The 15,798-nt window shown below is 53.5% G+C and overlaps 1 protein-coding gene across 1 annotated transcript; it reads right to left on the bottom strand.

The window, feature by feature from the left end:
• Positions 1–434: 434 nt before the first annotated feature.
• LOC146423276 (phosphatidylinositol 5-phosphate 4-kinase type-2 beta-like) lies at positions 435–15,798 on the bottom strand. The gene is made up of 4 exons (XM_085044942.1): positions 15,573–15,798; positions 6,421–6,518; positions 5,058–5,154; positions 435–657 (listed from the first exon to the last, which is right to left on the bottom strand). The coding sequence occupies exons 1-4, from the start codon at positions 15,750–15,752 to the stop codon at positions 496–498; spliced, it is 537 nt and encodes a 178-aa protein (XP_084901068.1). The 5' UTR covers positions 15,753–15,798; the 3' UTR covers positions 435–495.

Genomic DNA, 15,798 nt, shown 5'->3' with positions numbered 1-15,798 from the left:
CATTTTTTCCCCTAAATCCTCATTTTTTCCCCTAAATCCTCATTTTTTTCCCCTAAATCCTCTTTTTTCCCCCTAAATCCTCATTTTTTTTCCCCAAATCCTCATTTTTTTCCCCTAAATCCTTCTTTTTTCCCCTAAATCCTCATTTTCCCCCAAAATCCTCGTTTTTTCCCCCTAAATCCTCATTTTTCTCCCAAAATCCTCATTTTCCCCCAAAATCCTCGTTTTTTCCCCCTAAATCCTCATTTTTCTCCCAAAATCCTCATTTTTCCCGCCTAAATCCTTGGATTTTTCCCCCTAAATCCTCATTTTCCCCCAAATCCTCTTTTTCTCCCCCCCAAATCCCCATTTTCCCCCCCAAATCCTCATTTTCCCCCCAAATCCTCACTTTTCCCCCCCAAACCCTCATTTTTCCCCCCCAAAACCCCCGAGAACCTCCACCATCCGAGCTGCAGAGCCCCAGCAGACCCCAAGGAGCACCCGGGGGGTTCCAACTCACCGTACCTGGTGGTACTTCTTGAGGATGTTGTGCATCTCAGCCACGTCCTCGCTGGACACCGCCTTGATGACGAACCTCCTGTCGTAGGTGGTGAGGAAGCGAGCGCCGCAGCGGCCCTGGCTGTCACTGTTGACGGGGGCACTGCGTGTCACCGAGTTCTGGGGGACAGAGACGGCGTGGGGGAGCTGTCACCTGGCTAGGGACAGCTCCAGGGGTCACCCACCCTGAGTGGGAAATTCGGGATTGCTGAGGGTAGAACCCAATTGTTTAAAAATCGTGATGCTTTAAGGATTTTTTGCTTCTATTTTCTGTGTGTTTGTAGGTTTGGGGTAGTTCTAGGCTGGATAAAGAGCTATAAACCTCTGTCACTGGGCACTGAGTGTCACCGAGTTCTGGGGGACAGAGATGGCATGGGGGAGCTGCCACCTGGCTAGGGACAGCTCCAGGGGTCACCCACCCTGAGTGGGAACTGATGCTGCTAAGGGTAAAACCCAACTGTTTAAAAATCGTGATGCTTTAAGGATTTTTTGCTTCTATTTTCCGTGTGTTTGTAGGTTTGGGGTAGTTCTAGGCTGGATAAAGAGCTAAAAACCTCTGTTCACTGGGCACTGAGTGTCACCAAGTTCTGGGGGACAGAGATGGCATGGGGGAGCTGTCACCTCACCAGGGAGGCAGGGACAGCTCCAGGGGTCACCCACCCTGAGTGGGAAATTTGGGATTGCTGAGGGTAGAACTTAATTGTTTAAAAATCGTGATGCCTGAAGGATTTTTAGCGTCTAATCTTCGTGTTTTAGGCTGAATAAAGTGCTATAAACCTCTGGCACTGAGTGTCACCGAGTTCTGGGGGACAGAGATGGCATGGGGGAGCTGTCACCTGGCTAGGGACAGCTCCAGGGGTCACCCACCCTGAGTGGGAACTGATGCTGCTAAGGGTAGAACCCAATTGTTTAAAAATCGTGATGCTTTAAGGATTTTTTGCTTCTATTTTCCGTGTGTTTGTAGGTTTGGTGTGTTCTAGGCTGGATAAAGAGCTAAAAACCTCTGTTCACTGGGGCACTGCGTGTCACCGAGTTCTGGGGGACAGAGATGGCATGGGGGAGCTGTCACCTGGGCAGGGACAGCTCCAGGGGTCACCCACCCTGAGTGGGAAATTCGGGATTGCTGAGGGTGGAACTTAATTGTTTAAAAATCGTGATGCTTTAAGGATTTTTAGCGTCTAATCTTCGTGTTTTAGGCTGAATAAAGTGCTATAAACCTCTGGCACTGAGTGTCACCGAGTTCTGGGGGACAGAGACACCATGGGGGAGCTGTCACCTGGGCAGGGACAGCTCCAGGGGTCACCCACCCTCACTGGGAAATTTGGCACTGCTGTGGGTAGAACCCAAGTGTTTAAAAATCGTGATACCTGAAGGATTTTTAGCTTCTGTTCATCGTATGTGGTAGTTTTAGGCTTCATAAAGTGCTAAAAACTTCTGTTCATGGGGGCACTGAGTGTCACCAAGTTCTGGGGGACAGAGATGGCATGGGGGAGCTGTCACCTGGCTAGGGACAGCTCCAGGGGTCACCCACCCTGAGTGGGAAATTTGGCACTGCTGAGGGTAGAACCCAATTGTTTAAAAATCCTGATGCTTTAAGGGTTTTTAGCTTCTATCTTCATGTGTCTGTAGGTTTGGGGTAGTTTTAGGCTGAATAAAGTGCTAAAAACCTCTGTTCCCAAAGTTTTGGATAAAATGCTGCTTTCAGTGGAAAATTCAAGGACATTTCGCTGCCTCAGAGCCCCAAAATATGGACACAACAGTGAATTGGGGTCTGTTGTTAACACTGGGGTAATTAACATCATCAGCTGAAGGTGTAATTGGAGAATTGAGGCTCAATATGTTAATAAGTTCTTTCCATTTGTTTTCTTTTTGTTTTGTTGTTTTGGTTTGTTTGGGTTTTTTTAATCTTGTTTTAGGTCACTTTTTAAACTCGAATATTAAGCAAAAAAACCAGGAAAACCCAACCCTTTCAATTCTGATTTTACAACTTGTGGTAGTTTTGTTTTCCTGTTTCTGGTGTGGATTTAGTTTAGTTTAGTTTGCTGAATGTGGATAATAAATTTTGAAGAACTCGTGACCTGCTGTCCATTCTGGGTGTAGCTTTGTCTGCCCTGAATGCACCTGTAGGCCTTTAATAAATTTATTTTTATTCTTTTATTCTTTTTATTTTTATTCTTTTATGCTTTTTATTCTCCTAACTTTGTCTGGCCTTTGTTTCAGGTAACCCTGATTTAGGCATCAGGGTTTTAAAACTTCCACCCAGGCCAGTGGAAGTGGAGTGTGGTTTTGGAAAGCATTTTTTAACAAATTGTTTTTAAGGATGGAGGATATGCAGCCCAACAGTTCTCAGCATTTCCTCACGGGAATTTACAGTCAGGATATTTTTAAGGTTTAAGGGAAACCAGAAACGAAAGAAAAATGGCTTTTCCTTCAAAAAGCAGCTTAGTCTGGCCAAAGTCTCAGTGTTTGGGGATTCCTCACAGGTCATCCTGCACCAAAAGCCACCCTCAGGTGTGCTAGTGTCACCCTGGACGTACAAGATGAGTATAAACAGCTTGGTTGTTCTTCTGACAACCAGCAGCATCTGCCTGTGGATCCCTGTCTCCACCCTTAGCAACCAGACAGAGCAGCAGCAGGGCTGGAAAATCCCAGCAAAACTGCAGAGCAGGGATCAGTTCCCTGAGCACAGCTCGAGCTCTTTGTTCTGCTGCCTCTCCCCAGGACCTGCTGTGAGCTCCTCACAGCTCAGGTGTCACCTGGGTGTCCCCTCCACCTCCCAGCTGCTGCCCAGGAATCGTTTTATCAACCAGCAACATCTGATTTATCAACAGCATCTCCTTCTCACACTCAGGGAGAGCTCTGACACACAGCAGCAACACCTGCACAGTGATCCTCAGCGAAGGGTTTTCCAGCAAAACTGGGCTGGATGCTGAGTTTCAGGCTGGATTGTTATTTTTTTAGGTGACAGTGGCACTGCTCTGTCCTCCTCCCTCAGCTCTGGCAGCAGAGCTCAGCGAGACACAGATTTACCACGTCATGCTGCAAGTGAGCCGAGAGGTTTCCTTTCAGAGCGAAGCATTTAAAGCTTTTAAAACTTTAACGAAGCAGGGGGAAAAACTCTGCTGCTGCTGCTGCTGCCAAGGGCTTTGGAAAGCGTCAGGAAAAAATCAAGGCAAACAGAACAATCCCCTTTGCTTCTGGCTGACATTTGCAGAGGGGTCTGTGCCAGGCGGTTTAATCAGCCCTCACCTCCAAACCACAGAGCTTTTCTTCAGGAGCTGGGAAGCAGAAATCGTGACCACACGGAGCATTAGCACATTCTCAGCCCTTCTCTTTGCTCCCTTCCCTTCCTGTCACTCCCACCTCTCCCGCAGTTGGGGTGTTAAATTCAGCGCTCTGGCTCTGTTCCCACTCGAGCCATCGCGTTTTACCCACCTGAATTTAGCTCAATTAATGGGTTTTCTGCTCCAGCTGGACGCTTTAAGAAAAGCTGAGCTAACGCAGAGCTGGGGGAAGGGATGCTTCAGAACGACAGGGAGAGTGGAAGGGATAAATCAGGTGGTGTGGGTCACACCGGGGAGGTGACAAAGGGCACAAAGGGGTTGGGATCAGCAGGACAGCCCAGCTCCTCTCCCCAGCAGGCAGGGAGCACGTGGAGCCTGCAGCACTCTCTCCCCACGTGCCTTTCCAGGGAGGATTCCAGGGGATGCCCCTGGCGCCGTGCCTGCTGTGTCACCGTGCTGGGGACAGTGTGCAGCTCGGTGACACCCAGCAGCCACCACGGCCTTGCCCTGGCCTGGGGGATCTCCCAGCAGCTGCCTCTCCTCACCTCCTGCTGCACAGCCACGGCTGGGACGTCTCCCTGTCCCTGCATCTCCCTGTCCCTGCATCTCCCTGTCCCTGCATCTCCCTGTCCCTGCATCTCCCTGTCCCTGCATCTCCCTGTCCCTGGCCAGCAGTGTTAACAACAGACAGTGGCTCTCCTCTCCTCTCCAGGGAAAATCAGACCCTCTGGAGTTAGGGGATGTATCCCAAAGCAGGAGCCACATTGATACACCCAATTCAACAACACATGCTTGGGTGAGAGCAGAAAATCAACCTGGATCTGTAAAAAATACATGACAGGCTTGTTTTCCTTACAGGAGCCACAATGATACACCCAATTCAACAATACACTCTTGGGTGAAACCAGAAAATTAACCTGGATCTGCAAAAAACCACATCAGGCTCGTTTTCCTCGCAGATATTCCACACTGGATCACTGTTATGATTCTGACAGCTCCTGCCTGTCCACAGCCATCTGTGTTTGATGTCTTGAGATCAGGGATCATCTCCTCCTTGCCCTACTGCCCAGTGCTTGGCACAGCAAGATCCACTCCAGAGCTGTGGTTATGGTGAAACCACCCAAACCACGACTATAAACCCAGAAAAGCTGCTGCTAACAATGCTGGTTTTGTGGTTTCTCTGCCAGGGTGGCTGCTCTGTCCTGGGGAAGGTGTCAGGAAGGGAAGAGAGGGTACCTGGTAGTCTTGGTCATCGATCCCAAATCTTTCGCGGAGGTTCCGGAACACCAGTGGACAATACTCCTTGAATTTAAAGCGACTTGGCAGGTTTTCCCTAGGGCAGAGAAGAGATTTGTGTGCAGTGAGCAGCCTGTGAAATTCAATTCCATGCTGACTCCCACTGCCCTGCCAGACCCCCAGGACATCCCAGCCTGGCTCTCCCCTTGTTAGGGCAGGTCAGATTGCCACAAAATGATCTCTCTGCAGAAATTCTGCAGGATGCACACTAACAGGCTGCTGGGATGGGATTGCCTGTCTGCCAGAACAATCTGCTCTGTCACAGATCCGAGGGAATCATTTCCCCCCTGCCCCTCCTCCCTGCTGGGTTCCAACAGTCACAGCTGGCCCTGCAGCACAGGGGGTGGCTCTGGGCTCAGATCACTGCAGATCACTCAGCAAAAGAAAGGTCAACACACCACAAATCAGCTCAGCCAGAGCACTCAGAGAGGGGGAATCAGCTCTAGGCTGTCCCTAGGAACAGAGCAAGGGGACACGGTGACAGCTCCCTGTCACTGAGGGAGCTTCATCAGGCACAGCCCTGATGGTGCCCAGGGGGAGAAGCAGAGTTTGGTCCTGCTTGGAGAGAATTTGGCAGCTCCTTCTCAATGAGAAGCTTTCACAGCAACACGTGGGGAACTCAGATCTCTGGAGGAGAAGGGAAGAGCAGATCCTGCACGTTGGATGTGACAGAGGAGACAAACTCTCCAGTCACCCTCCCACTCTCCAGAGCTGATCGCCGGGAAACTTGGTGAAAACAAAGGATTAATCAGGGAGTGAGAACAGCTCTGAGCAGCAGCCACAGCCACGACTCCTGAAGGGCTTCCAAAAATGGATTTTTGGGGGAAAGGAAGCAGGGATGACTGCAGAGAGACCCCCTGGGCCATGGGGGCAGAGCTGCCTCCTGAGGGTTTTATCCCTCAAAGGATGGAAACCAAGCCTTTGAGGATCTCAGCTTTTGAGGATCTCAAAGAGCATCTCAGTGACAAAGTGACCCCAGCACTGACCAGGTCAACCCCAGGGGCTGACCCCACAAACTGACCCCACAAACTGACCCCAACACATCCTGTCCAGGGGCTGACCCCACAAACTGACCCCACAAACTGACCTCAGCACGTCCTGTCCAGGGGCTGACCCCACAAACTGACCCCAACACATCCTGTCCAGGGGCTGACCCCACAAACTGACCCCACAAACTGACCCCACACGAGCAGAGGCTCGTGTCCAGCCATGCTGGATCCTGCTGGCACTACAGCTGGGAACAATCCAGAAGGTCTCCCCCAGAGCAGTTTGCTCACAGCACAGAGCTCTGCCTGCTACTCACTTGTTGAATAGATGATTGTCCACCTTAATCTTGCTGTAGGCTTTGAAGTCATCGGGCATGAGCATGACGGGGACAGGAACATTGCTGAGCTCATTGATCTGCGGGAGAGAGGAAAAGGAGACTCAAAGCTCTGTCCCACTGCCCTGCAGGGACAGCCAGGGGACTGTCTGGGGACTGTCAGGGATGCCCAACAACCCAGGGACTGATTTAGGGACACCACGACCTATTAGAGAGGAGCAACTGACCACAGTGTGGTGAATCCTCCCAAACCAACCTCTGCTCTTTCCTCCTTTCCCCTCCCACTGACCATCCAGGACACACCAGACAAACCTCCAGGCTAAGAAACAGCAGATTTCACACTTTAACCAAACCACTGTTGCCTTATTGAGAAAATGCTCCAATTCCTTCATCAGCCCTGCCACAAACCACGATGAGCAGAGCCTCAGCCGTGCCCTGGAGCTCTGGTGCAGCCCAGCACAGCTTGCTGTGGATGCTGTTTCCAGGCTCACTGTCTCCTGTTGCTCTCAGCCCACACCTTCTCTGGAGGGATGAGTCACTCCACTAGATTGTTTTTGCTCCTTAGTCATGTGTGGCAGCCACAGGAACACAGGGAAGCAGAAGAATGAACGTTCAGCTACTATTGTACAGCCAGGCTCGTGCTGCAGCACCCAGCAGTGGCAGGACTAATAATAATAATAAAATAATAATAGAAATCCACCTCTGGACTGTGTCTGGCTGCCCTGCTCCAGGCACTGAAATCACTGCCAAGGCTGTGACAGAATCAAGAGCAGGTCAAGAGGTTTCTGAGTCTCACAAGGACTGAGTTTCCCTCCCAGGGACTCCACATGAGTTTCATCTCACTGAACTCCTGTTAACAGCCTGGATTTAGGAAGCAATTCCACTCCAGCTCTGTTCCCATGGTGGCTGTGCCAAGCAGGTGAGGCTGCAGAGAGAGGCAGACAACACTGGCAACAGCAGGGTTTGGCTACAAGTCAGCTCTGGGGGATGTTCCCAACACCAAACCTTCCACAGGTCAAGTGACTCCCAGCACACTTGGAAAGCTGCTGGAAAACTTCCCTGCTGGCTGGGAGCAAGGGCCAGGGCTGGTCAGGCTGAGGAAAGGGATCCAGCTCTGGGATTCCCCATGCCCTGTGAGCAGCAGGACACACAGAGCACTGCCCAAATTATTGCCACATCTCTGTAGGGGGTTCAGGGATGTGGCAGGGATGTGTTGTGAGCTAATTCCACGGAATGAATTCCGTGTTTATCCCACCCTCTCTCCATCATTACCATGAAAACCCAAACCAGATTTCACACACGTCAGACTGGAGAGAAAGACACATCCATCCCCGGTGCCAGGAGGGAAGATGGCTATTTTCAGAGGCAGCCATCCCACACAGCAGAGAAGCGGGAAGCGGAACGGCCGCGGCGGGGAGAGCGGAGATGGAGCTCTGCAAAGCTGCCCTGCCTTCCCCTCCCAGAGCACGGAGTGCTCCGGGGTGGATGGAAAACACTGCATGAATAAAATAATGAATGAATAAATCGTGTCCCACATCCCCCAGCGGCAGCAATCCCTGAGGGAGGAGAGGTTGATTCCCCCCGGGTTCAGCTGGAGGATCAGTGCAGCACCAAAGAGCAGAGCCGGAGGGGAGGGAAAAGGGGAGAGCACTGCGGCTGAGGAAGGGATCTCCCAGCTCGCAGCCACTGCAGGGAGCTGCACCACAGTCCCACGCAGAGATTTCCCCTCAGGGCGAGGAGAAAACACCTCGCTCAGCACCGAGACAGAGGCGCTGCCTCCAGCCACTAATTATTGCTGTCTACCAGGAGGGGAAGCCCGACAGCACAGCTCCTGCCACACGCCTGCTCCCATCCCAGCCTGCTCCCAGCCCTCTTCCCGGCGTGGGGAAGGCACAAACAAGCCATTATCAGCTCCTTGCCGAGCGGAGGAAGGGTGCTGACGGCTGAGAGGGAACAGCGATTCGGAGGCTGCCTCCTCGCTGGCAGCAATTCAGACACAAATGTTGCCAGGCGGCTCCGGGCGTCCTGGATTCCGCCGCGGCGCAAACCTCAAAGCGACAGCGGCACTTGTTGCGAGGCTCCTGAGTGGCAGAAATGGTGCACCAGGGTGCCTTGGTGTCGTTTCACAGGTGCCCCGGCTCCTCCCGAGATAAAACAGCCAGGAAAATCCTCCCTGGGGAAGTATTTCCACCTTTCCAGCAGAGCTTGCTGGATGCTCTGGAATTCCAGGGAGAGGGAGAAGGATGGGGTTTGGACATTTCCAGACCCAGCACTGCCCCCCTGCCCTCCCCGTGGGCCTCTGCTCCTCACACCAGTCTGGAAAACATAGATTTGTTTAGTTTAGTTTAGTTTAGTTGCTACGCTGGCTTTTTAAAATTTTTTTGTTGTTCAAGCACTGCGTGCTCCCACAGCAACACCCCTGCTCGCCACTTCCCCAAAGGAGGGGAATGAAAAAATCCCCAAAATCCCCTGGGAAAGGGATATCCCAAACCCTCCCTCCCCACAGCACAGCCCTCAGCATCCAGATCTTCCTGCCAAGTGAAACCCGAGGAGCCCAAGGGAAGCCGCGGCCAGCAGCACCCATCCCCTCTCCAGAGGGATCCTCTCTCCCCAGGCTGATCCCGGGGGAATCTGAGCAGCCTCGGCAGGGAGAACAACGTGACTAACGCCTGGCACATGTTTGCTCTCTCGCCTTCTCCCCGGGGAGAGGCGTGGAGCAGATTAAATATAGCAGAGAGTGTCTCCCGGGGTATTTATGCTCCGCCAGGCAAGGTCACGGCAAGGTGCACGGCAGGGAGGTGCTCAGCTACCCCTGCCGACCATTCCCGGGGCTGTGGCTCCCAAAAAAGGGCATTTCCCGGGATCTCTGGAGATGCTGGATGTGGTTTTGGTCTGGAGGAGGCAAGGACAGAGGTGCAGCAGCAGCACAGCCACACAGCTGGGCTGTTCTGGGTATACTCTGAGTGTAAAGCACAGGCTGTGCCAGGGCAGTGCCACACCTCTGCCACGGGGGCTTTAGAGGTCCCCAAAGTGGGGAAAGAATCCATTTGGAGCTCATTTGGAGCCCATTTGGAGCTCATTTGGAGCCCGGGGATTTGCCTCCACACCCAGAGTGATGCTGGGTTCCTGTAAGGCTTCCAGCATTTCAGCCCCGATCTGCTCTGGAATCTACTTGATTTTCTAGCCCTGATGTGCCCCTGAATTTACTTCACTTTTTAGCCCGGATCTGCCATCGAATCCACTTGATTTTATAGCCCTGATCTGCCCCTGAATTTATTTCACTTTTTTAGCCCTGATCTGCCCTCAAACCCACTTGATTTTCTAGCCCTGATGTGCCCTGAATTTATTTCACTTTTTAGCCCCAATCTGCCATCGAATCCATTTGATTTTCTAGTCCTGATGTGCCCCTGAATTTATTTCACTTTTTAGCCCCAGTCTGCCCTCGAATCCACTTGATTTTATAGCCCTGATCTGCCATCGAATCCACTTGATTTTACATCTCTGATGTGCCCCTAAATTTATTTCACTTTATAGCTCTGATGTGCCATCGAATCCACTTGATTTTCTAGCCCTGATGTGCCCCTGAATTTATTTCACTTTTTAGCCCTGAGCTGCCCTCGAACCCACTTGATTTTCTAGCCTTTATCTCCCCTCGAATCTACTTCACTTTTTAGCCCTGATCTCCCCTAGAATCCACTTGATTTTCTAGCCCTTATCTCCCCTCCAATCTACCTCACTTTCTAGCCTCGGTCAGCCCTTGAATCCCCTTGAAAACCAGTTTTTCCCCAGAGTTCTGCATCTTCCCAGCACAGACACCCGAGAGAGCCCAGCCCAGGCTGAGAGCACCACCAAAAAGCACTTTTTGTCACTGCCACCTGCATTCTGCAGAGCTAAAGCTCCAGCCCTGCCCCTCCCAGGTCACACACGGTCCGGGTGGCACTGCCAGAGCCTCACAAAGGGATTTAAAACACATTTCAGACAAACCCACTGACACCTTCAGGAGCACCAGGAGGGAGAATTCCCGTTTCTCCGCTGGTTTTGCCACATCCTGAGAACAAAGCAGCAATTCCCGTGTGCCCAGCCAGGATAGAGGGTAAGCAGCAGATCAAAGCAGCCCCAATTCCAGAGCTGCAGAGGGAAAAAACCAACAAGGATCAGGGCTTGGAGCAAGAGCAGGTGAGGTTTTAAAAAACCTCTCCCACCGCCCAGAAGCGGCAGCACAATCCAGCAGTTCCAGGGCTGGAAAAACCCCTCCTCCCTCCCTCTCCGTCCAGCTTTTACTTCCTGGTCACTGGAATTCCTCAGCAGCACCACTCAGGGCTCTGTGCTGATGGTTTGTCTTCACCACCGAAGCCAATTCCTTTTCCCGATAAGAGCCACATCAATATTCCGTGTCATTCAGGGACAGCTGTTGGGAGGAACGGGCCAGGCGTAATTTTGTTTCAAAACCTGACTGCAGCCTCAAAGTGGCAATTAGCATTAGGAAATTGATGGGAAAATGCGATTTGTTTACTAACAAGATCCAGCTGACGGAGGGAGGGAGTGAGTGAGTGAGTGAACCCACTCTTTGCGACAGGAATTCGCTCAGGAAAATGAAGATACTTTGTTCCCCTCAAAGCCTTTCAATCAGGCATCTCGGAGCACTTTGTGAGCATTAGTTAAACTTTATTATGCTCTGGGGAAGGAGGTAAAAGCCACGTGGGAAAATCACTTCAGCGTGGAGACAAACCCACAGCTGCAGCAAAACTTTGCTGCTGCTTAATGCAGAGCAGCAACCGGGTGATGGTTTGAGGAAAAATCCCAGTTTTCCATGAATTAGAGCATGATTAATCAGGATCCATGCCAAACCCCCCGTGCAATGGGGGAGAAGAGTGAATCTTGCAGTCAAGAATTCCTCTGGGGACACCAGGATGCTTTAAGAGGGGGAAAAGCATCCCCTGGTGACAGCAAATCACCCCTTCCTGAACTTGGGAAGCTGCTGGGAAGGACTCCAGGCTGTGTCACAGTGGTGTCACCCACTGGTGCTCCCAGTCCACTCACAGGTGGGCAGAGATGGTGCTTCCCTTGGTCCCAAAAAAGCTGAGGAATGGGAATGTTCAGCAACCAACCCTCAGCCACACCAGCCAGCAGCAGGGCAGGGAAACCAGGAGGGAAATGCAGAGCAATGAGCCCCATTTTCCTCCTTGAATCACCCAGGAAAATCCTCTTTTCTCTCCACACCCCAGAAGGGCTCCTGGAATGTGGGTCTGAAGAGGAGCTGCTGGATGAGCAGGAGCCAGGCTGGGTCATTCCAGGGGCTGGCACAGCCAAATGCTGCTCTCTCCAGAGGTCAATCAGAGCCAGGGCAGCAGCGAGGCTGGGAAGGACAGATCCAGGCTGTTCCCACCGTGCCAGCGCCGATTTCTGGGATTTGAGCCTTTGATTTGTGGCAGATGCTGCTCTGGCCACGAGGAACATGGCAAAGCCAGGGCTGCAGAGCTGCAAATCCCAGCGTTGCTGTTTCCCTGGAATACTAACGAGCCCAGCTCTGTGCTGCCTGGCACTGCTCCTGCAGGGCTTGGAGATGGCTGCTGCTCCAGCCAGGAACTGGAGCCTCGGGAGCTGCCTCGGGCAACAGCCAACGGATCTCCCCATTCCCACAAAAATGGGATGTTTATGCCGTTTTTATGTTTATCCCAGGAGCCTTTCCCCTGCCCCTGCCAGCAGCTGGGATCTTTTCCAGCTGAGGAATTGGCAGCTGGAGGAGCAGCACCATCACAGCCCTGCAAACACAGAGCCACCATCACCTCTCCAAGCCGGGATGCCAGTGCCTTTCCTCAGCAGCACCTTACAACCGTTTCCATGGTTTCCAGAGCATCACACAACACTGTGCTCACCCCTTTGGGGTGGGAGATGGCTGCTCCCTTCCAGAACCATCCCAACTTTCCCACCCGGGGCAGGAAGAACACACCTGGAGCAAAACACACCGAGCAGAACACAGGAGCTGCAGCTCCTCTCCCAGCGCCATGACAATGGCAGGAGAAGCTTCCCCAGGAACCATCTCCACGTCTGCTGGATCCAGAGCCTGACAGAACACTCCCAAGTCAAGGCTCAGCCTCTGGGGCTGCACTTTCACACAAGTTCTCCCCTCCCCTCCATGGGTTTCTGGTCCAAAATTCAGTTGTTTGACTCGTACCACCCACATCTGGCCCAGCTCACAGCAGCCCCACCCTGATTCTGATCCAAACCCTGCCTGGGGAGCACCAGAACAGCCAAAACCCACTGCTGAAACACCCCAAACTGTGCTCCAGACAGCAGCTCCTGCTCTTGGGGTGCTCCTGGTGCTCTCCACACCCACCCCTGTTTAAAGCTGCTGCCAGACTGGGAGAAAAGACCCACAGGGATTTCCTCGGCGTGTCACACAAAATGGTTGTTTGTTTGATTTGTCCGTGGAAAAGTTCATCCCAGACCCAAGCAATTCTGACAGGATCTTCCTGGCACAGCTCAGGGCTTGTGCTGAGAGCTGTTTTCTCCTCCTTCCCACTCCCAGCACTCCACAGACACAGCCAAGAGCCTCCTCACTCACCCCTCCTCGTCCAACACAGCCAAATATTTAACACCCCTCTGAAAGATTTTCAACTAAGCCTGAAGGTATTCCCAAAATTATTTCCAAGCCCATCTGCTGGAGGCATGTAATTCCAATTCCCACATCAGCAGGGCACTGAGATATCTCCCAGCCACAGCCCAGCAGGAGCAGCTGCTCGTGGTGAGTCAAGGAGCCCCTTCAGCTCCCAGCCCTGTCACAGCAGCCACCAAACACTCACCCCACTGCAGAGCCCTCGGAGGGATTTATTGGGAAATCCTAAATGCCTTCTCAAAGCTCAGGAGGTCACAGCTGAACTTCCCTCACCCCCTTTCCCGGTGCTCCTTGCTGGCAGCGATTTCTTCCTAACACACATCCGATATAATCTCATTACCAGCTTAGTGTCAGCTCTTCCTCCCTTTGCCCAAATATCTCACAGCCAAGTGCTCCCAAAGTTACCCTGTCCTCATCCCTGCCAGCCTCCTACTGCCCAGACAGCTACAACAAAGAAAAACACACCAAAAAATCCCCAAAAAAGGCCAATTGCCAGCAAGCAACAACTGTCCCTCAGAGGCCCGCGAATGGAACTCGGAGAAATCCCCACAATTTCCATTTCTTCAGGGCTCCTAATGGCACCACTGATCAAAGGCTGATTAAACTCATTATCCTGCTTCCTGGGCAAGGCTCGGAGCACTTGGAACATCCTTTGCCTCAAAGACAGCACGGTGCTGAACCACATTTGGAAGCTTTCACTCCAGCCAGGCAGGCCAGGAATGCAAGGCAGATTTTCTTTTTTTTTTTTTTTTTCTTGGTGTGTTATTTGTTTTGGAAAAAAAATAAGCCCAAATCCTTTTCACTCTCTAGGAAACATCCACTAATCCAGTGGAGAAATAGGTGTGTCTGAGCCCTGAAAGTGGATTAATTGAGGAAGGGATGAGGATTCTGGGTTCTCTGACCACCAGAACAGCACCCAGCACTCACATCCAACAATCAATCCTCATTCCTGCCACCATAAAACAGGGAGAAATTTCCAGAGAAAACACAAGGATGGTGTTAGGAATTACCCAAGGAGGTGGATCAGAGCTGAGCCATCACAGACACGGCCAAGGGACATTGTCACACCTCCCTGTCACAACCTGCTCCCAGAGGAACTGAGGCCAAGAGGACATGCATAGCCTGAGTCCTGGGAACTAGGGGAACAAACCTGGGGACAAGGGACAACCCCACCTTTTTGGGGGCATGGAGATGGGAGACACACCACTGTCTCAGTGAGGACAGGACTGTCCCCTCTGGGCTGTGACACAGGGGAATCCCTCATGTGACAGCCCTGGGGACAATCCTGGGTGGAAAGCCAGGGACAGGGCTGTGGGTGCCAAATTGGTGTCCCCAGTGCCAGAGGGGTGACAGTGCCACAGCAACAGCACCCAAACCAGCATCACTCCCCAGTGCCAGGAAAAGGGGTGCTGGAGAAGGTGTCAGGGTGGGTGTGAGGGGACATGGGGACATGTCTGGCAGGGACACCCCGACCTGCAGGATCCCCAGACCACCTGGGGAAGAAAACCCAGGAGAAAGGAACCATAACCCCCAGGGAAGGGCTGGATGAGGGATGGGATGGAGAAGGAGAGAAGGCTGGGATTCAGCGGGAAAGAGGGTGTGAGGGGTGGAAAAGCTGCTCTGGATGGGAGGGAAGAGGCCCAGGCTGAGGGGGAGAGGAGAAGGGTCTGATCTGGGGGGGCTCGGGCACTCGCTGAGGGGCAGGGAGGGGATGAGGGGATGAGGGGAAGGGAAGGATGAGGGGCAGGGAGAAGATGAGGGGAAGGGAAAGGATGAGGGGGATGAGGGGCAGAGCCGGGGATGAGGGGCAGGGAGAGGATAAGGGGGATGAGGGGCAAGGAGGGGATGATGGGGACGAAGCCCCTCTCCGGGGGCTGTGGCGGGCCCGCTGCCGGCTCTGAGGGGGATGAGGGGCAGGGAGAGGATGACAGGCAAGGAGGGGATGAGGGGCAGGGAAAGGATGAAGGGCAAGGAGGGGATGAGGGGCAAGGAGGAGGTGACGAGCAGGGCCGGGACTGAGGGGATAAGGGGCAGGGAGAGGATGAGGGACAAGGAGGGAATGATGGGGACGAAGCCCCTCTCCTGGGGCTGTGGCGGGCCCGCTGCCGGCTCTGAGGGGCAGGGAGAGGATGAGGGGGATGAGGGGCAGGGAGAAGATGAGGGACAAGGAGGGGATGATGGGGACGAAGCCCCGCTCCCGGGGCTGTGGCGGGCCCGCTGCCGGCTCTGAGGGGGATGAGGGGCAGAGAGAGGATGAAGGCGATGAGGGACAAGGAGGGGATGAAGGCGATGAGGGACAAGGAGGGGATGATAGGGACGAAGCCCCGCTCCCGGGGCTGTGGCGGGCCCGCTGCCGGCTCTGAGGGGGATGAGGAGCAGAGAGAGGATGAAGGCGATGAGGGACAAGGAGGGGATGATGGGGACGAAGCCCCGCTCCCGGGGCTGTGGCGGGCCCGCTGCCGGCTCTGAGGGGCGGAGGTCTGGGGTGGGGATCCCGCGCCGCCCGCTCCGCTCTCACCGTGTGGTTCGCCCCCCACATGAGGACGCTGAGCAGCGGCTCCGAGGCCCGGAACAGCTTCACCTTCTGGCACACGAAGTGTTTCTTCTTGGTCTTGGTCTTGCTGGCGCTCAGGGCCGAGCCCAGCGCGGCCCCGGCGCTCGCCACCGTCCCCGCGGCCCCCGCGCAGTTCGCGGCCATGGCGGACCCGACCGACCCCCTCCCCGCGCCCCCCTACCAGCGCCTC

This window comes from Lichenostomus cassidix, unplaced genomic scaffold (genome assembly GCF_008360975.1).
Source record: "Lichenostomus cassidix isolate B80296 unplaced genomic scaffold, HeHo_3.0 HiC_scaffold_663, whole genome shotgun sequence".
NCBI classification, from domain to species: Eukaryota; Metazoa; Chordata; class Aves; order Passeriformes; family Meliphagidae; genus Lichenostomus; species Lichenostomus cassidix.
The sequence above is the reverse complement of the archived record's forward strand: the minus strand, read 5'-3'. Positions and strand labels throughout refer to the sequence as shown.